This window comes from Rhagoletis zephyria, unplaced genomic scaffold (genome assembly GCF_001687245.7).
Source record: "Rhagoletis zephyria isolate East Lansing unplaced genomic scaffold, Rhagoletis_zephyria_1.1 Rzeph_scaffold_00074, whole genome shotgun sequence".
In the NCBI taxonomy this organism is placed as follows: domain Eukaryota; kingdom Metazoa; phylum Arthropoda; class Insecta; order Diptera; family Tephritidae; genus Rhagoletis; species Rhagoletis zephyria.
The window spans coordinates 491,044-513,630 of NW_016157158.1; the positions used below are offsets into that span (position 1 = coordinate 491,044).

General features: G+C 37.5%; 1 protein-coding gene across 1 annotated transcript; it reads left to right on the forward strand.

The window, feature by feature from the left end:
- Window positions 1-7,958: 7,958 nt before the first annotated feature.
- On the forward strand, window positions 7,959-9,869 carry LOC108372336 (uncharacterized; the record flags this gene model as incomplete). Its single annotated transcript, XM_017628000.1, has 2 exons — window positions 7,959-8,142; window positions 8,307-9,869. Coding segments are annotated over exons 1-2 (1,747 nt in total), but the record flags the coding sequence as incomplete, so codon positions are not given.
- Between the last annotated feature and the right edge of the window lie 12,718 nt (window positions 9,870-22,587).

Here is a 22,587-nt window from a genome sequence, read left to right on the forward strand (position 1 = left end):
CTTATATGTAGGTATACGATCTTAGATTATTACCGCATCGACCACAAAAATGCAGTTGCCAATATAGCAACTCAGTTGCCAGCTTGCAGTTGCCATCTGAACTGAAGTTCGGTTGTCATAAGCCTAAGTCGGCTCAGCTCGATGTTCTGGTCACATACATAAGTACACATTTTCGTGAGTCTATCTCTTCTTATTCTGGTACTAACAAATATCGGGCCAAAGTTATAATACCATATCATGCTCATCAAAGGTATANCGTTTGAATATTGTAATGTCGAACATTTACCAGAACAGGTATTCACTCAAATTCAAACAAATCTGAAGCCAAAATCATTCATTCGTTTTGTATATGAATAATTCACAAGCCGTTTTTAGTGAATTCATGCAGCCCTCCAATACATACATAGCTGAATTAAATTACAAAACAGACAGACCAGCAATATGTCAAAATACAAAATTTTTTTTTTGTAAAAAAGGAGATATTCATGAGGGGGAATTTTATGAATTTTTTGGCAAAATAAGGAAATTTCATAGTCGAAATCGGGAAATTCTCAAAAATGAGTTGGCTACCCTGCTGTAAACACATTAAAGTAATTTTCACAATACTTGATTACTTTGGATGAAATTCTTAAGGCAGTGTCACACGATTGGTATATTTGTACAGATTTGTACATTTTGGCATTACAGAGTAGTGTTGTTTGAAAATTCTTTTATTGAAATGAACGAAAATTTCTAAAGAATACCACTCTGCGACTGCCAACATACCAATGTATCAATCGTGTGACACTGCCTTTAGCCCAGTACCACATCCGACAAGTTCAAAATCAAAAAGGAAAAGGAAGGATAATATTAGCCTGTCTCCGCACTCCAGGATTTAGTGCGAAAGGAAACCGATTCGAACTATTTCGGACTAAATCCTGGAGTATGCGAACAGGCTGGTTGTCTGTAGCTAACAGCAAGGGCGTCGCTACGTAGGGGAAGGGGGAGCGGGCTCGAGCCGCCCCCTAGACTTTGAAGTTTACCTTATATGTAGGTATACGATCTTAGATTATTACCGCATCGACCACAAAAATGCAGTTGCCAATATAGCAACTCAGTTGCCAGCTTGCAGTTGCCATCTGAACTGAAGTTCGGTTGTCATAAGCCTAAGTCGGCTCAGCTCGATGTTCTGGTCACATACATAAGTACACATTTTCGTGAGTCTATCTCTTCTTATTCTGGTACTAACAAATATCGGGCCAAAGTTATAATACCATATCATGCTCATCAAAGGTATAGTTTTCAGATAGTTTTCAGATTTCAAATCGGTGAAGTAGGTAACAAAATATAAATTTAAACATTTTCTTAACTTCCCAGCGCATGATCCAATAATACAATGTTAGATAATTATTGACAGCTGCGATTTGAAACTCCCTTACAAAAGGTTGCATTTACGAAGGACGGAGAAAAGGGGAGGAACGAAATCTCTTGGTGCGAAAATGGTAGTAGAAAAGTACGTAAAGTAGGCAATTAGTANCAGCGCATGATCCAATAATACAATGTTAGATAATTATTGACAGCTGCGATTTGAAACTCCCTTACAAAAGGTTGCATTTACGAAGGACGGAGAAAAGGGGAGGAACGAAATCTCTTGGTGCGAAAATGGTAGTAGAAAAGTACGTAAAGTAGGCAATTAGTAGTGAAATTCCTTTTGTAAATTCTAATGTATTTGCAGGAAATCCGGCATTTTAAACGAAATGTTGAACGTAATATTGATGTATCTATGTGAATTACGTAATTTATGTGCTATTTAGCTGTATAAAAACTGCAAAATGACTCAAAATAAAAATAAGACTACTATGAGATTGATGTAAACATCAAATTTAAAAACAGTTTATGCTCATACTTCTATTCATACTTCTATTTCACACCAAAGCTACACTGTTTCCATGGAAATGTGCAAAGAAGCAACACGGTGCCACTGCTAAGGGAGCGGTGCGAGAGAGACAACTGTCAGTTTATCGAACCTTGTATTATTGAATCATGTTCCCAGCCTATCTATTAAAATGTCATTTTCAAAAATTTCATGCATTGCTAAGCCATGTCATTCCATCTCAAACATAATAGGGGTATTCTCCAAATCTTGCAAAGCCATTGCACGTAGCACGGATTGCATGGATTGCATAACTTGCAAACACACAACAACAAAATACATGAGAAACAACATTTCCTATCGCTGCAAAATATGCAACGTCGAAACCCATGTATATATTTTGCAAAATAGCATAGCAAAATAAATGCGACCCTGTGCTAGTTGTTTTGTTGTTGGAATTGCTGCATATTTCTCTCATTCCTCTCATCTCGCTCACTTCATTTTTTTTTGCTGTTTCTTGTTATTGTAGTTGATACATAATTTCGCTCCTTGCTACCCATGCATGCTACCACTTTGCAATAGGGTGCTCTCATACTCTTCGAAATTTGGAATAGTATTTTTGCATTTCGTGCAATCCGTGCATCGTGCAAGACTTCGAGAATACCCCTATTGTTATAGCATGTCATTGCTTCTTAGCTCAGCTGTTGTGCTACTGTTTGATCCTGCCTTGCATGATAATGTATATAGCAGGGGTGGGAAGGGCGAGGCCGAAAAAAGCCACATATAAGTTCTAAATGCTACAAAGAACCACAAAAAAAGAACAAGAAAAACAAAAATTTTATTTTTAAATAAAATTATTATTAAATATAAATGAAAAACATTAATTTCATTATTATTCTATTGTACGTAAGATAGATATAAAAGAAAATTCAAAAGATCCCTTTGACGAGATTTTCAAAATCTGATTTTAGGTCAGTTGAAGCCGTTCGTAACAATTCTGTTCAATGTTGGATAGTCAATAGGTACGTTCTTTTAAAACCGCCAGTAAAAAATGTCCAACAGCGAAATTCTGGCGAAATTGATCTGTTATCTCACAAGAGCAAAATATCCAAAATAGTTCGCGAACAGAAAACTTACAGAAACTTGCAAGTTAGACGAACAGCTGATAGAAATTTTGTTTATATTCAAAAGTATAAAATTGAAAACTTAAGAAAACAAATTCCGAAGTCTTATCCTGACACAGTTCACTGACCAAACTTACTTCTTACAAGTTTAAATAGTTGCATTTTACTATTTTAACTTCCAAACCATCAAGTTCAATTTTGGGATTTGCGTAAATTAGAACCAGCTGTTTTTGATCTGCTGTGTTCTTGTTGGCAAATTTCTGTTGGAACAAATTTTTCCAGCAGAAACTAGGAGATTTCCCTCTAATGAAATGTCATTTAGCTCTCTCAATTTCCCTAATTTGCAAGTTTTTTACGTACGCGAACACAAAAAGCTGATAATTTTTATAACTTTCAATAATTAACAGGTACGCGAAAGCAACTAATTTGAACGGTATTTTTACTTTACGAATTTCATTGTAGAGTACAAAGACTCACAGTTATGTGTTGTACCAAAAATTTAAAATATACGGCACGCAGCTGTTTTCAACAGCGGATATTTTAAATCTGGTACTTATTGCCGGAATTCAAGCAATGGCAAAGCTTTATGTTGCATTTCCAGTGCCTTATCTTCTTTTAACTCTTTCGATGCGAAAAGCAGAGATGTTGCCGTTTTCATCCAATTCTGTGTTTTCTTGATAAATTTTTTGCAAAGAAATTTTATCAAGATTTTTATCAAGTAAAAGCTTCCTTCGCATTCTGTGCCAATATTTATAAAACAAAAAGCTCTACGATCTCCACATTAGTGGAACTGATTTCATTGTCACATATGAAAAATATGAATTTAAAAGCAAAAAATCTTTTGACTGCCGCAGCTGAGTAGGTGGAAATGTCGACTATAATTCCGTGTGTCGCAGGTTCAAATGCCGGCACATGGAGTATTTAATTGATAGAAACAAATTTATTAATGTACAAAATATTTGAAAATTATAGGATTGTACCAGCATGCTGGTGTCGTGAGTGGTGAAATTAGCTCAATTTTCTAAGTAAAAAGTATTTTGGCGTAAATGTTTTGCACTATATGAGTCAAAGCCGTGTTTGCGGAAGATTAACTTCACGATATTGCAGTTGTGAATTAAAAAAAAACAATATTTAACGAAATGCTAACAAAATTATGAAATTTCGGCTCTAATCAATTCGATCATTCCTCGACCTCATTTGTAAAGAAATAAACATGCTGGTAAGTTATATGCTTATGGCCAATTTCAAATGAATACTTAAATGGCACTTAAGTTTAATTGTGGAATGTTGTTTAAATGTAATTTAATTCTCGTCGGGTTTCAGATCAACTTCGATTAAATATGCTAAACAATTTGCAGCACTGCTGCTTGTTTCTTGAAATTGTTGTTGCATTTGCTTGTTTGTTTACATTTAATGCTGAACAGCTGATTGTTTTTTGGTGGGATTTGGTGGGATTGATGAAACAACCTACCAATCAAACTTGGTTCTTTGGTACAAACACAGGGTTGCATATTAGAGGTGTCAAACTATCAATAGTCACACCATCGATAGTTTTGATAGTTTTCAGAAAAACTATCAATATTCACGATAGTCTCGAAAAAAACAAAACTATCGATAGCACTATCGATAGCGCTAAATCAGTTAGGTTGCTTTGTTTTTACAGGATGATAGTGAAATAAATATTATCTTATAAAAGTTATAATAATCCAAAATTAAGTAACTGCTTAGCCAAAATACTACTCTTTTTAGTAAGCTCAAAAACGAACAACAGGATTTACGATTAACATATGTATGTATTTTGGCCTAAATGCGTGCATATTTGAATATGACGTCGGCATCACACTAAAAAACAAAACTTTTAATTCAAATTAAAAAATTCAGGTATTACCAACAATAGTTCGATAGTCTTACTAAACTATCGATATTTTTTATAGTATTGATAGTCTAAAAAAATTGAAACTATCGATACTATCGATAGTGCCATCGATAGTTTGACAACTCTATTGCATATCTCATATTTAAATAGCCGATATTGGCCCTATTCAGATGGCCTATTTAAGTAGAGATTGTTGATTAACTTCCACTATTCATTTTCAGATCATACATTTAATCTGCACTCAAATGGCCAATATTGGCTATTTAAATATGAGATATGCAACCCTGTGTTTGTACCGAACAACCAAGATTGGTTGGTAGGTTGTTTAATCAATCAATCAAAATGTAAACAAACAAGCGAATGCGACAACAACAAGCACAAGCAGGAACAAGCAGCAGGGCTGCCAATTGTTACCGCCGATGAGTACGGCCGAACAGTGAAATCTCGATCTGGCAACACTGAACCGGTTCTTATTCTCTGTATCATTTTCTTATCCGTTTGAACTATTTGCCTTTTTCAACATCTACATGTATCTAGTATTTTCTATTAAATTTATCTGAATAACTGCGAATGTAAATTTCTATATATATAGCTGCAAGCACTTTAAACTGTACAAACGTGTAGTGAGTTCAATACAAAAAGTTTTAAAGTATAGTACGCTACGCATAAAATTTGTGTTTTATTTCAGTATCCTTCACGTTTGCCGCGCTATAGAGTAAGCGCAACATTCTTTAAAACTTTTTTGGCAATATTCCCCAAAGCGTTTAATATTGATTTGAACTATAAATATAGAAATGCCTGCAAATTGCAACAAATGTGTCGAACCGGACAACGACAGAATGNATAGTACGCTACGCATAAAATTTGTGTTTTATTTCAGTATCCTTCACGTTTGCCGCGCTATAGAGTAAGCGCAACATTCTTTAAAACTTTTTTGGCAATATTCCCCAAAGCGTTTAATATTGATTTGAACTATAAATATAGAAATGCCTGCAAATTGCAACAAATGTGTCGAACCGGACAACGACAGAATGGTTCAATGCGATCATTGCAACGCCTGGTACCACTTCGACTGTGTTTCAGTCGATAGTAACGGGGCCGACGTCAGCTGGACTTGCGAAACGTGTCAGCAGACCTCATCGCCCATCAGCGTGGGACCGACAGCTTCGTCATCGCCAACTTTCGTGCAAGGTAACCGGCAAGTGCAATTTGCACCATCGTTCCCTACTACAATAGCAACTCAAAGTTCGTCGCACCACGTGATGATGTCCGGAGCAACACTATCGCGGACTATTACTTCACAAGCCTTTGCGTCAGCTATGCCGACGCATATTACATTGCCGCCCACCACCGCCATAAGCACATCTCAGACATCTTCGAATTTCGCACCGTCTACCACAGGCAATAAGGTTCTTCGACGACGACTGCGGCTACAGGGCACCTTTCAATGCCCCCGGCAACGGTATCGGCACCACTCTTAGGAGTCAATGTGGTAACGTCCCCGATCGCACCGAGCGCTCAAAGCGGAAACCTTTTAATAGGCACATCGCAAGCTCTAGGAAATTTCGGTATGCACCGCAATCTCCAGCTAGAACGGCTCGAAGAAGAAATGAAAATCCAGCAGCAATACTTGGATGAGAAATATAAAATTCTATCACAATACAATGATTTACCTTTAACTAGTTCCTCAATGGTCGCGCCAAGTCACGGGCCTACAACAGCACAGCTAGCCGCCAGGCAAGCTATTCCGAAACAACTTCCCATGTTCAATGGGGACCCAGAAGAATGGCCGCTATTCATTAGCACATTCCAAAACAGCACCGCAGTGGCGGGCTATACGAACGCTGAAAACCTTATAAGACGACAGTCTTGCCTGAGAGGCATAGCACAGGACATGGTTAAAAGCAAGTTGTTTTTACCGTCCATGGTACCCGAGATAATTAAAACACTTGAGATGTGCTTTGGTATACCTGAACACATAATCGAGCGTTTAATGATCAGAGAGCGCAGAATGTCACAGCTCAAGGACAAACTGGAAAGTCTAATTGAGTTTGCACTGTGCGTGAGAAATATTTGCACAACGATGGAAGGCTGCCAGATGCATATGCATTTGCACAATCCGCTGCTCGTAAAAGAGTTGGTTGACAAACTACCAAATAACCACAAATTGAGTTGGGCAGTTCATCCAAAAGATATCAACACACCTGTCGTCAAACAATTCAGCGACTGGCTCTATGGTCTGGCTGAAGCAGCGAGCACGGTCGTTGATCTAGCGCCAGGTAGAGGTGCCGCAGCAGTTAATACTCATCGAGTGGAAACGCTTCCACAAAATCTACGAAACCTTGAGCAATGCAGCGTTTTCGATAGTGAGGAACACAAAGTTGCTTGTGAGGATTTTAAAAACCTTACACTGCAACGTAAATGGGAAGTGGTCAAAAATAAAAACCTTTGTCGTCAGTGTTTGAACACACATAAGCGTAGGTGTTTCTTGAATAAAACTTGCGGTAGAGATGGTTGCCCATTGAAACACCATCCACTACTACACAATGCAAATGCAGCAAAGAATGTAGCACAACCGGGTTTTGTAAGTACAAGCGAGTCGTCGGACGCTCAGGTAAATACGCATACCAGCATTCACGAAGAACATCAGCCGTTGTTTAGAATAGTTCCAGTCCGCATTCACTCAAATAACAAAACAATTAATATATACGCATTCTTAGACGAAGGGTCCTCTGTTACGCTAATCGAGAAGACGGTGTTGGACGAACTACAGGTTAAGGGTGAACACGAACCCCTATGCTTGCGGTGGACCGGAAGCACCAAGCGCATTGAGGAAGATTCCGACAAAGCCACTATCAAAGTCTCAAGTATCACTAACGCACAGAAATATTCGTTAAGGGACGTACATACTGTCAATGGTCTTGCCCTGCCTACACAATCAATTGAAGCGTCCACCCTGTGCGAGAAGTACCCATATTTGACCGGGTTGTCGATTGCGTCATACAATAATATAAAACCGTCCTTGTCGATTGGAGTCGATAATTGGAAATTAGCAGTGCCACCAAAAATTAAACAGGGGTTATGATTCCAGCCTATAGCTTCAAAAATGCGTTTTGGTTGGACGCTGCAAGGATGTCAGGCGAGTCGTACGATACAGCACCGATTGAACATTCACACGTGTGATTGCCAAAAACAATATGACGAGCTACATGGAACTGTGAAAGAGTTTTTCGCTATGGAATGCCCCAAACCGACGCAGCTGCTATCACAGGACGACGAGAAAGCTGTCAGTATGTTGAACGACACTTGCTGAAAAGTTGACGGCCACTACGAGATCGGTCTTTTATGGCGCGACCCAAATAAGAGGTTACCGGAAAGTCATCACTTAACGACTTTCTTCTCAGCGGCCCAGATTTGCTAAACTCCCTAGTGAATATTCTATTGGCATTTAAAGTAGGCAAGGGTGGTGTATGCGGCGTTATCGCCGAAATGTTTCATCGTGTTAACATACGAGAAGGCGACATGCACGCGCAGAGCTTCTTGTGGTACGATGAAGGCGACCAAGCTCGGTATCCAAGCATTTACGTCATGCGCGCTATGACGTTTGGGCTAAATTGTGCGCCTTGTATCGCACTCTTTATACGCGACAAAAATGCAGACGACTTCAAAGACCAGTTCCCTCGGGCAGTTGAGCCAATTAAGAAAAGTCATTATGTGGACGACCTGATCGAAAGTGCAGATGACGAAAAATCTGCTCTGGAACTAGCAAACCAAATAAAACAAATCCACGCTGCTGCAGTCTTCCAAATACGTGGTTGGTCTTCAAACTTGACGTCCGTACTCGAAAAGCTAGAGGAAGACCCAATTACTACCGCGAAAACTAAAGAATGGGGCTCGGCGACGAAGGTCCTAAGTATGTCTTGGGACCCCCTTAATGACAGTTTTAAGTATATTTGCAGGTTCACGAAGCTTCGCCGAGACGTTGTCAATGAATCACTCATACCAACAAAAAGGGAGATTCTGCAAGTACTTATGTCAATCTTCGACCCACTTGGATTCGTAAGCTGCTATACCATAGGCCTAAAAATTATACTGCAAGAAGTATGGCGCGCCGGAATCGCTTGGGACGAGCCGTTGCGCGACGATCTAAACAACAAATGGTGTCAATGGAAAAACGTAATGCAGCTTATACGTGACGTCGATATATCCAGATGTTTTTCTCCATTATTGCGAGATGCACAAGACGTCCAACTCCATACTTTCGTGGACGCGGGGGAGGGCGGCTACGCAGCAGTCTGCTATCTGCGGGTTAAGAGAGATGACGATGTAACGGTTTCCCTTGTAGCCGCGAAAACGAAAGTTGCGCCATTGAAACCACTCTCTATCCCAAGGCTTGAGTTTCAAGCAGCCGTGATCGGCACAAGGCTGGCCGATATGGTAACGAGTGTGCAGCGAATCCCTATTAAGTCGAAGCATTGGTGGACGGATTCCATAACCGTACTGCGTTGGATTCGTATGGATCCAAAACGCTTCCACCAATTCGTTATGCACCGAGTGGGCGAAATCCTGGAAGCTTCGAATGTCAACCAGTGGCGTTGGGTTCCATCGAAAGCTAACCCCGCCGACGTAGCCACCAAATTTACAACGCGATCAAACTACCGGCTCTGGTTCACTGGCCCGGACTTCTTAGTTTTGGACCAAAAAGCATGGCCGCAGTGTGACGAAATGAGTGTTAATACGATTAAAGTTCCAGAGCTCAGAAATTTCGTTTTGCGTATCGACGGGCTGCAGTTGCAAAAAATTACAGTCAACGCCGAATACTTCTCCAACTGGAAACGTTTATACCGAGCCGTGGCCACATTTGCGTTATATGTGAACAGGCTGCAATCACTGATAAGAGGCGCTAGGTCTAAAAAGATCACGATAGACTTCGAGGATACGAAACGAGCCCAAAGTTTCCTGGTGAAATACGCACAGAGTACCGAATTTAGTGAAGAGATTAGTTACCTACAACGCGGTAAGACCATCGAGAAGTCCAGCAAACTATATTCCTTAAATATTTACTTGGACTCAGAAGGAATAATTAGGAGCAGAGGCCATGCGAGGCATCTAAATAACCACAGCGACGTTATAATTTTACCTAATTCTCACCATATAACCTTCCTTATAGTGCGGTGGATACATGAAAACCTTCATCATCTAATGCATGAGACGATTATCATTTGGGTGCGAAGTCAATATTTCATACCTCGACTCAGGGTGCTTTACAGACAGGTACGTCGTACGTGTCAAAAATGGCAGCTCTACCAGCGGCACGGCTCGCGGCCTTCGAGAGGCCTTTCACGTACGTAGGCGTCGATTACTTCGGCCCGCTAAACGTCGCCGTTGGGAGAAGACGAGAGAAGAGATGGGGCGTTTTATTTACGTGCTTGACCCTGCGAGCCGTACATATCGAGATTGCTCACAGCCTGGATACAAGCTCGTGTATGATGTCTATTAAAAACTTTATTGCGCGCCGCGGGTACCCAAAGGAGATATTTTCTAATAATGGTACTTATTTCAAAGCAACGGAAAAGATTATTTGCGAAAGCCTCAGAAGTGTGAAATTCGAGAGTCTTGTCTCCAGATTTGACGGAATAAGCTATGGGAGGCATCTGGGAGAGGCTTGTAAGGACGATAAAAACCGTATTGCGTGAAATACTTCCAGCGTCGACTTTTAACGACGAGAGCTTGCGCTGTGGATTATGTGAAGTCGAGTTCGTTATAAACGCTCGTCCACTGGCCTTCGTTTCACTGGAACACTGCGATGATGAAGCACTCACGCCAAATCATCTTTTGATCGGATAATCTGACGGTTATAAACCAATATGCGGAGATACTGGTAACCTACGACAACGTTGGTGCCAGGCGCAGCTGTTGGCAGACCGTTTTTGGCACAGGTGGGTCAAAGAATACGTGCCAATCATTTCGCGACGCAGCAAATGGTTCGCCAAGCAAAAACCAGTGTGCATCGGCGATGTAGTGGTGATTGTGGACCCTGATCTGCCGAGAAATTGCTGGCCGATAGTCAAAGTCGTGGATTCCGTCAGAGCTAAAGACGGTCAAGTCCGAAGCGTGGTGGTGCAAACTAAGTCCAGCATACTTCATCGACCTGTAGCGAAAATTGCGGTACTGGACGTCGGTAATGAGGAGAGTAAACTCGCGAATATACACTCGTTTGCGGGCGAGGGAATGTTACCGCCGATGAGTACAGCCGAACAGTGAAATCTCGATCTGGCAACACTGAACCGGTCCTTATTCTCTGTATCATTTTCTTATCCTTTTGAACTATTTGCCATTTCCAACATCTACATGCATCTAGTATTTTCTATTAAATTTATCTGAATAATTGCGAATGTAAATTTCTATATATTAGCTGCAAGCACTTTAAACTGTACAAACGTGTAGTGAGTTCAATACAAAAAGTTTTAAAGTGCGTAGCCACATGGGTACTATATAAAATTTGTGTTTTATTTCAGTATCCTTCACGTTTGCAACGAAAGTTAAATGGCATTTAAACAACAATCCACAATTAAACTTAAGTGCCAGTTAAATATTCATTTGAAATTGGTCCTTAGAGCCTGATGGTACAATCACTTGATGGAGCCAGCAGTGATCGGACTTCTACCACATTGTGGTAGATCTGCCACTTTTTTGAGCATCTACCACACAAGGTCTGAAATCTACCACATATTCGCGTTTTTGAGTAGTTTTATTTTTGCTCGGCATAATTTTCTTAATTTTAAGATCAAAAATTGTCCAACACTAAACACCAGTAACAGGCAGAATGGGAGGATAAAAGAAAAACTGTTAAATAGTAAATTTTCTCAGTATTAAATTTTTCGACAGGAAACGTGGTTTTATTGTGTTAAATTGCAAAATATATGATTTATAAAAAGAATTAATAGCGAAAATGTTAAAAAACGGCGATTTTTGTGAAAGTATTAACAAATTTTAGTGCATTTAAAGTTTCTAAAGCGTTGTTTACTTTTACTTCAGAATTGTCAAAATCGGCAAATCGCAAGTAGGGGTTTCTGGAACATGCCACATTTATCCACTACATCGTGATGTGATAAAAAGAAAAGCCCGCGGCACTCCGCACAGTTGCAGAAATCTTTCAAAATATGTTTGAAAAATATCTTCATATGGAAGGAATTGCTTTATACTGTCAAGGAAAAAATTGCCAAAACCCGACGCAATTTTTAGCAACTTCAATCTTGCACTTTATTATACTAAAATTAATTTTTTTAGATTGTAGTTAAAATGTTTGCAATTAAGGTGAAACCTTGCAGAGTTTTTTTAATTTTTGTACAAAGTTTGATTCAAAACCTGAGATCTACCACATTTTTTTAAACCTACCACATTTTTTCAGATTCTACCACACAAATTTTAAAGTCCGATCACTGGGAGCCAGCAAACTGGTGTCGTATATTTCCCCTTTTATACAAAAAGGTTTTTGGTTTGATAAAATATTATCTTTTTTTCCCGNGTTAAATATTCATTTGAAATTGGTCCTTAGAGCCTGATGGTACAATCACTTGATGGAGCCAGCAGTGATCGGACTTCTACCACATTGTGGTAGATCTGCCACTTTTTTGAGCATCTACCACACAAGGTCTGAAATCTACCACATATTCGCGTTTTTGAGTAGTTTTATTTTTGCTCGGCATAATTTTCTTAATTTTAAGATCAAAAATTGTCCAACACTAAACACCAGTAACAGGCAGAATGGGAGGATAAAAGAAAAACTGTTAAATAGTAAATTTTCTCAGTATTAAATTTTTCGACAGGAAACGTGGTTTTATTGTGTTAAATTGCAAAATATATGATTTATAAAAAGAATTAATAGCGAAAATGTTAAAAAACGGCGATTTTTGTGAAAGTATTAACAAATTTTAGTGCATTTAAAGTTTCTAAAGCGTTGTTTACTTTTACTTCAGAATTGTCAAAATCGGCAAATCGCAAGTAGGGGTTTCTGGAACATGCCACATTTATCCACTACATCGTGATGTGATAAAAAGAAAAGCCCGCGGCACTCCGCACAGTTGCAGAAATCTTTCAAAATATGTTTGAAAAATATCTTCATATGGAAGGAATTGCTTTATACTGTCAAGGAAAAAATTGCCAAAACCCGACGCAATTTTTAGCAACTTCAATCTTGCACTTTATTATACTAAAATTAATTTTTTTAGATTGTAGTTAAAATGTTTGCAATTAAGGTGAAACCTTGCAGAGTTTTTTTAATTTTTGTACAAAGTTTGATTCAAAACCTGAGATCTACCACATTTTTTTAAACCTACCACATTTTTTCAGATTCTACCACACAAATTTTAAAGTCCGATCACTGGGAGCCAGCAAACTGGTGTCGTATATTTCCCCTTTTATACAAAAAGGTTTTTGGTTTGATAAAATATTATCTTTTTTTCCCGAGTTCATTGTTTTTATATATCATTACTTATTGAAAATGTTCGCGTGTATACTTATATATGTATATGTAAGTAAAAAATTTTAGCTACCATTTTTAGCCACAACGACTTTTTTAGGTCTTTTTTAGCCCTTTTTTAAAGGAATTTGGCTACCAGTAAAAACTATTCGCGGCAACACTGCAGTCAACTACGGGAAATTCACGTGGAAGGGATGGATGACCGGAAAATTTGAAAACTTTGTAACATAGTCCCATTTTAAATAAAATATCCATGATCCAACTACACAAGATCTGACAAGATGAAGCAAAAGAAAAAAGTAATTTTCTGGCTGACGTTTGTAATTTCGGCGCCATGTTATTTTCTGTGAAAAGTAAACAAAGAATATGAAGACGAAGCATACAGAAAAAATGCAAGCAATTTCGTAGCACATGTTTGTGCTAACCAATTTATTGTTTTTGCATCCAATCACCGCGCACTTCATTTTATAGTCTGTTCCTTTGAACTTCGGACTAAAACCTGTGGAACTGTCAAACTACAATTTTACGCTCTCAAATGAGAGTAAAAGGAGAACAGATGCAGAAGTGCATAGGAACGCAACAAGCGCTATTTCCTGTAAAAAAGTCAGACGGTTTGTTTACATGTCATTGGTACTACACTGATTTGGCTGAAATATCACTAAATAATTATTAAAATCTATACATATTCAAATATTTCGTTGTTTACTTCCATTTTTTAACAAATATAAGGTTCTTTGCTTTCACCGCTTTCTGTTTTTTTTTTGCACATGTAAATCAGCTGATCGTTTGACACTTTTCATGAACTTACAGGAAAAAAAACTCCGGACTAAATCCTGTAACTTCTGACTAGGAACAGTCGCTCAATTACTCTCTCAAATGTGTTCCCACTTACAGGTTTTATGTCAATAGGAACGACTTCCTGTAAGTTCTGACTAAATCCTGTAAACCGGACTGCTATTGCAACAGACTATTAATTACATTTCCAGAAAAAATCACTGAAAACAATCACCGACAAAATACACATAAAGAAAGAAGTAAAACAGAAATAGCAAACTTCAAAATTACGAACGTCACATACTTTTTTCTCAATTGCTATTACAAATGGCTGCTTCTCAACCGGTCAGATCTGTTCTAATTGGTTCGTGTAAAATATCAGTGAATTCATTTCTAGGGATGCAAATTTAGCATCGATGTTTGAGACCTGACCGCAAAACTCCACAGGCGAACAGCGATGGCCTATCAACTGTCATTTTGACGAGCAATGTGATTGCAAGTTTTTGTGTGTGGGCACTTTGATGTCTTGAAATAAGCATTTGTTGCATGACGCCACCAGACAACATTCTCTCAATTTCGGTGTTTAAAAACATTTAAATATTTAAAAAACTAGCTAAATAATTTTCTAAAACGTAATCATAAATTATCCAATACGCAACAGATTTTTATTTTGATTTAATATCAAAATTTCTTCGATGTTACCGCCAGCACGCTTTCTTTCAAATGAAAATATGGCTGTCAAACTATCGAATTGCCTGCAATAGATGTCAAGCAATAAGCGCTGACATATATTGCAGCACATGAGAAATAGGCGGTCTCCATTGGAAATATATTTTGTGACATGGTTATCACGACATCAGTGTTTTCCTGTGAAGACAGGGCCTGAACAAAATCGATACATCGTTCATTGATGAATGATGTTTAAACGGCGATGTTTTTGATAAACTGAAGTATCTGTAGTTCGGAGGATTGGTGACCGTTGTCCGATTAGGATAGCGCCATCTGCATGTCATTTTTGCTACAAAATATACGCATGCCTTTAATGTGTGGCAACACTGCTAAGCAGTTGAGAAAATACGAAACGCTATCTGTTTAAATTTGCAACGTTTTTTGCGAGTAAAGATTTATTTAAAGGATAAGCATTTTCACTTGTACCATTAGCAATCATATCTGTCTTAGTATGTTAGTAAAATATGGAGTTATTTCAAAAGCGGCAATGGAAAAGAAGCGGTTTGCAAATTTTGCAACAAAAGCTTGAAAACTTCAGGCCTCCAATCTTCGGGGACATCTGGAGAAGATTCATGCGGATGTTATTCAGGAGATAATAGCAGACTAGACATTACAAAGCAACACAAAATACAGTAGCGAGGTAAACGATGGGGTTCAAGACCAACCTACCTCTTCCAAAGACGTTGTTATTAGAAATAAACCTCCACAACGGCAAAACCTCGACGAATTTTTTGGTAATATCAAAAGAATTATAACTACTGAAGGTACAAAACATAAAAAAATCACCGAGGCGATCTTGCAATTCATCGTCCTAGACCATAAGTCATTTTCAGTTGTAGAAGGAAACGGATTCACGCAGCTAATGAAGGAAATTGTGCCCTTATATAAAATCCCTTCTAGAGAAACCTTCAAAAAACGGATCGATGAAAAATATGAAGCAGTGCCAACAGTTTTTAAAAGCTACGTAAAAGAAGTTGAATATTACTGTGTCACTTACGACACATGGACAGAGACAATGCAGAACAAATCTTTTGTCGGAATCACCATTCACTTTTTAGACAAATGTAAATTTACGAGTGGAACTCTAGGGGTTTTTGAATTATTTGAAAGGCATACCGCGGAATATGTTAAAAGAAGGCTTACAGAGATTTTTGGGGAGTGGTGCATTTCTACCGATAAAGTAAATGCTATAGTAACTGACAATGACAGCACAGTTATGAAAGTAAATAGAGAAATATTTGGTGCTAACAGAATAATACCATGCTTCGCACACACAGTAAATTTAGTGGTCATAAATTCACTAGATAATGCCAAAGATTCATCCCTGATTATAAGCAAAGTACGCGAAATTGTTAAATACATAAAACGTAGCGAACCGCCAGTGATGATTTGCGTAAAAAGCAAAGTGAAGCAGGCATGAATGAAGGCCAGACGAAGAAACTAATACTTGACGTCTGCAATTAGTGCAATACTCTTATGCCGCCCAGATTCTCCATCGATGATCACATCTAGCGAAGTGGGATGCCTGCGCGAAATTTTGCAATTTTTGAAGCCTTTCGAAAGTTTGACTACATAAATATCCGGGCAAAACTATGTCACTGTAAGTAAAGTAATTCCACTTGTAAACTGTTTGCGAGAGATACTGGCAAACTTGTCGCCAAGATTTGGTAGCACCATTGCCCTGAAGTCTGAAATTGAAAAACAGGTTATAAAGCGATTCGATAAACTTGAGCAATGCTCATCCTTGGCAATTGCAGCCGCACTGGATCCGCGATTTAAGATGCTTCATTTCAGAGATCCGACTGCCAAAGCTAAAATATTCACTTATATAAACAATTACGTGATGAGCATGTAAAATACGGTTACGAGAAATGAGTCCACTGACGAATCTGAAAAGGACGATAGTTTGGAACGTGACATATGGAGTTACCATAAAGAATTATCACATAAAGACTTAAAAAGCAGGACCAGCGAAAATGACAAAACCAAAGTTTACTCAGAATTTCATGTTTTTGTCGTCACCGGTTTCACCTATTAAAAGCGATCCTATTGAAATATGGAATGACATGCGTTCACTGTTTCCGTGCCTATACAAAATAGCTATGATGTACTTGCCAATTGTGGCAACCTCAGTACCAAGTGAACGGTTGTTCTCAGAGGCTGGGCAGCAAGTGCCCAACAGAGAAACCGCTTACTGGGCACCAGACTATCAAAATTGTTGTTTTTGAATTCTATTATTAAAAATGCTAACTTGTTTTTGGCCTGCGACAAATAAATTTAATGTATGTTATAAATGTATTTTGGTTATTATACTAAAAACTAAAAGTACCAATAATTTATTAAAAAAATCGATGTATCGTTCATAAACATCGATATTTTCGACATCGATGTTTTTATGAGCGATGTTGCATCCCTATTCATTTCACAATTTAACCACGTAAAATAGCAAATTCATGTTTAGTTTTTTAGTTGGGAAAAGATTGCTTGGTAGTAGGAAGGGAGTTCATGGGCGGCACTTCATAACTGATTTCAAAATTAATGGCCAATAAAAAAGAGTACTAAATACCACACGAAAAGTTTAATTGTCGCCGAAGACACCGTCAATGTCAACAAAGCGCCTATGCGGTGTGAGAAGGACGAGCCAGTTGAAACATAACGAAGTGTAATCGGAACAGAACAGAACACAGTCGACTAAAGTGAGTGCAAGGGCATAAGGACAAAGTTGTGTTCAGCATGGGCGTAGCCAGGTAGGGGCTGGGGGGTGATCCACTTGAAAAAAATCTACCAAACCAGGAAAATATCTACCAATAACTTTTTTTAGTTATATATAAAAAAATTAATTTTTTAATAAGGAACTTTTTATTTAACTAATATGGTATTTCAGATCACATTAATGGCATCTTCTCGGTTTCCTTCAACCAAAAGCGAAAGTGAAACTAAAAGCAACAACGAAGCTTTATGATTTGAAATAACTTGAACGGTGATTTTTTTTATAAATTCACGAACGTCTTGCAAGTACATTTTTTTATTAATTTTTTTTTGTAAAAATTCCAAAAACTTTCGTCTTAATTTCAAACTTTTTACTCTGAATTTTTAGAAAATTTTTGGGCATGCAGTTTTATGGCCCATGAAATTTTAGTATAACTAACAATGTGCAGCTAAAAATTCCCGTTGATTTTTTTTATTCTTTTGCCGCCGAAATTGTGTGGTTTTTTCATTTAACAATTGCCATTTATAGAAAATTAATGCAATAAAGTAGACTAGGTACGCTTTTGGAAAGCAATTTGTTAAATAAAGATATTTAGACACGAAAAATAAAGCGCGCGAAAGAATACTTTATAAAAAATGTACCAAAATTAAAAAAAAATTACCTTTTTACAAACCCGAATTTTTTTGTACCAATTTGGTAATAATTTACGAAAGTGTCAAAGCTGGTTGTGTTCATGGATCAGCTGTTGAGTGTGTGTTTGAGTTCCACGTTAAATTGCGTTTTTCGATGTCTATAGTTACCCTGCAGTAAAATTTAGAGACAGTCTGTTAAAGCGCTAGTTCCGACCTATACATTTCAGAACTATCTCTGAACTAGTGAAAAAAGGCTGCAGAGAGGGATAGCCCAGTTATGCATACTTGCACTGCTTTACCATTTTTACGTAAAAATCAAAACACAACAAAATTCTACATGTTAAGTGATATGCGTTGGGTAACAGCTTACACTCAAATCCCGTTTGACAGATTCTTATGTAACAACTCTCATGCAAAGCCAACAGCCCGATTCTGTGCACTTGATATAGTGAAAATCTTTATAATTTGTCAATTTTTTTATTATTTATCAAGAGTGCCCGCTTGCTTCTCGGCGCCTAATAAAATGTTTTGCGTTGGTAAAGTTAACATTTTTAGTTTACATAAATTGAAACGACTAAAAAACGGAATCCTCCTCACACATTTGCCAAGTATAGTAGCGCTGTGATTCCATATGGAATACTAATCCCTTTCGATGTAATTCGTTTTACCTATGGTCTTATTTCCACTGCGATATTCGTCCGGTAATATCCTTCTATGATCCTGCAACTTCAGCATTGGTCCGGTGTACCATGTAAGCCAATAAAATTCCTTATACGGAAACTCAAGAGCACAGATGAGTGGTTTCAATTATAGAAAGGCCAAGAATCCTCGCTGCCCCACAGGATAAAAAGTTTTTCGCGTACATTAGCTAAATGAGTCGTGTGATCTCATGAATATCGTTCAAATGAAGCCATTGATATACCTATCGGGTTCCTTCTTGGACAGATGTGGTCGAATCTTTCCATATCAATTCGCCACTTTTACAATTCGTCTTAATATTTGTGAATTGGTTTCTTTGAGTCTTACTGCTATAATAACGGCCACCTCGAGCAACTTCGTCAATCGGAGGTAGATACAAGATCACGCTTACACAGTGTTACGATCTTTATATGCATACCTAAACGCAACCTGGACTTAGCCATCTGAAAAGTAAATTGGTCTAAGATAAACAAACCCCGTGGGGGTTTCTACATATTTCGGGTGCAGCGTCATCCATTGGGTCCCTTTTCTGCAAAACCTTTGTTTGTTATGAAATGAATACCAATTATGAATTCCAACCAGATTTTATAAAAAATACGGATTTTCTAATTATCTAAACTCCAGCGGGTCAATTTTTAGCAAAGGAATTTTTCTTCATACAGGTAGTCACGCTGCGAATTTGAACGAAATCTGTTAATGAATACGACTTTTATAAGTAACGACTCCAGCGCCACCAGCGTGTTTTCTAGTAGCCCATAATAGGACCTCCGATAATTTGACTGGGCTCTATTGAGTGGTTGTTGAGTTTAGTCCGAAAAACGGAAATGGCTTTCATTTTATGTATGTATTCTTCCTTATCCTGGATTTCGCCCGAAACAAAATTCACGCGAAAATTTTGATTCCCCCCATAGTAAATACATGGAAACAAAAAGCGAAAAGTAAACCAGTTCAGGGAAAATGAAACTCGTGATAAGGCTGAATGTGTTTCGAATGAAAAAAAAATCATCATGAAAGTAATAAACGTTTCGAATGTGTATTAACGAAATAGGTTCATAAATACGGATTTTATAAATAAGTCGACTCCAGCACCACCTAGCGGGTCCGTTTTTGGTATTTCCCATTATTCTGAAACTATGCCTTTTGAATTTGAAAGAAATCGGTTCATAAATACGACTTTTTTAAATAACTCGACTCCCGCGCCATCTAGCGGGTCTATTTTTGGTAAACTTGTTTGCCATCATGCTGGTAGCTAACATTTTGAATTTAAAAGAAATCGGTTTATAAATACGATTTTTATAAATAACTCGACCCCAGAGCCACCTACCGAGTTTTCTGGTAGCCTATAATAGGACCATATATGCAAGGTATAACCTCTGAAAATTTGACTGAAATCTATGCAGTAGGTTATGAGTTAACTCCGAACAACGAAAACGTCTATTATTTTATATATATAGATTGGCATTCTAGCACAGAAATCAAAAGCTCTTTTCTTGATAAATTGTCAAGATTGAAAATGCTATTGACAAATTAAAACTTGATGTGAAATCAGCCCGATTCTGTGCACTTGACAAATTGAAAATTGAAAATCTTTATAATTTGTAAATTTTTTAATATTTATCAAATAACACAGAAATCCGAAGCTCTTTTCTTGATAAATTATCAATATTGAAAATGCTATTGAAAAATTGAAATTTCATGTGAAATGTATAAATTTTGTATTTTGTATATTAATAAATTTGTTGCTAACAATTAAATAACTCCATGTGCCGGCATTTGAACCTGCGACACACGGAATTACAGTCGATATCTTTACCTACTCGGCTACGGCAGTCAACAGCTTTTTTGCTTTTAAATTCATATTTTTAATATTTGACACTGAAATCAGTTCCACTCATGTGGAAATCAGTTCCACTATTGTGGAAATCGTAGAGCTTTTTTTTTAATTTACTTGATAAAAATCTTGATAAAATTTCTTTACAAAAAATTTATCAAGAAAACACAGTTTGTATACATATTAATAAATTTGTTTCTAATACTCCATGTGCCAGCATTTGAACCTGCGACACACGGAATTATAGTCGACATCTTTACCTACTCGGCTACGGCAGTCAAAAAATTTTTTGCATTTAAATTCATATTTTTCATATCTGACAATGAAATCAGTTCCACTCATGTGGAAATCAGTTCCACTCATGTGGAAATCGTAGAGCTTTTTGTTTTATAAATATTGACACAGAATGCGAAGGGAGCTTTTACTAGATAAAAATCTTGATAAAATTTCTTTACAAAAAATTGATCAAAAAAATACAGAATTGGGCGGTAAGTATGCATAACTGGGCTAGGACAGTTGAAATTTTTGGTGTGCTAGTTGCGCTCTGTTGAGAAGTAAATACACAAATTCTCACTTCTCGTACATTACTAAAATAGCTCAGCGGGAAGACCTCCGACTCTATCTAACATCGTTGGTCCAGAGTTCAAATCGCGGTGGCGGCAGTTGTGATTTTCAGATTTACAGCCGTATTCTAACAAAGTCACAAACTTTAGCTCATCACTGCTGTGATTTCTACTGCGCCACCAAGCTTGCCGCTGCAAAAAATATGCCGCTACAATACAAATTATTAAATTTTTGTGTATTTTTCCAGCACTCAAAATCGAATTTTTTGTGACATATTTCTCGGCGCACTAGAAATCACAACAGTGATGAGATAAGTTTTGTGACTCTGTTAGAATAGAGGGGTTAATAAATTTAAATAGTTGAGTTACGCTTAAAAATTTAAGAGAGAAGTGTAATCAAATTTAATAAAAATAAAATAAAATAAAAAATTAAATTAAAATGCAATCGTAAAATAGAACAGAAAAAATTAAATAATATCAAAAAATCGAATAAGCAAAATCTTTTCCATAAAAAACTTACTGTCGCAGATCTGTCCAAATTGGCAGCAGTTCAGAAAAGAAAAAAATATCAGTAAATCTAGTTTTAAAATTTTTTCTCATAAAAAACTTGTTGTCCCAGAACTGTTGAAAACGGAACCAGTTCAAAATTAGTTGGAAAGTTCTGCAAAGCTGGCAATTTCCACTTCGTAAGACATCGCCATGAAAAAGGGACAGTTGAAAGAATTGCGTTGGGATAGGTCGAGAGCCAGTACCGCCTCTTAAAGATCTAGTTCTGCGCTGGTTCTGAACTGGCGCGATTTATCGCAGGGTATGTATGAAAGTACATATGTAGGTACGAATATAATTATAATTGAGGATATGTATATGTAAAATATACTAGTCCTTTCCACATGTATTACTAAGTTATAGGTAAATTAAAATAATCTGACTGACAACTTAAGAAAAGTTCAAATCGTATGTTTTTTAATTGTTAACCATTTAAAGGAACTGCGCTTATCGTCGTTTAAAAACACTCATATTTCAAAGTGGTTCTCTTTTTTATAAAGCAATTACATTTCTGGCTAGTATATTTCACGTCGAATGGATAAGGCTTGAGCCAAGAGCTTGTGTGAGTGTAGAGTTACGCGGTTTTGCAGAACGTGACGATACGCGGTTTTGTACTTTAAACGACGTTATGTATTTAGTTATTAAAATCTTTATTAGATGTTAATATAAAAATAAAGAATTACTACTTCTTCTTCTCTTCTTTTTTGGCGCTGTAACCGCCTAAGCGATTTTGGCCGAGTTCAGCAAAGCACGCCAGTCGTTTCTCCTC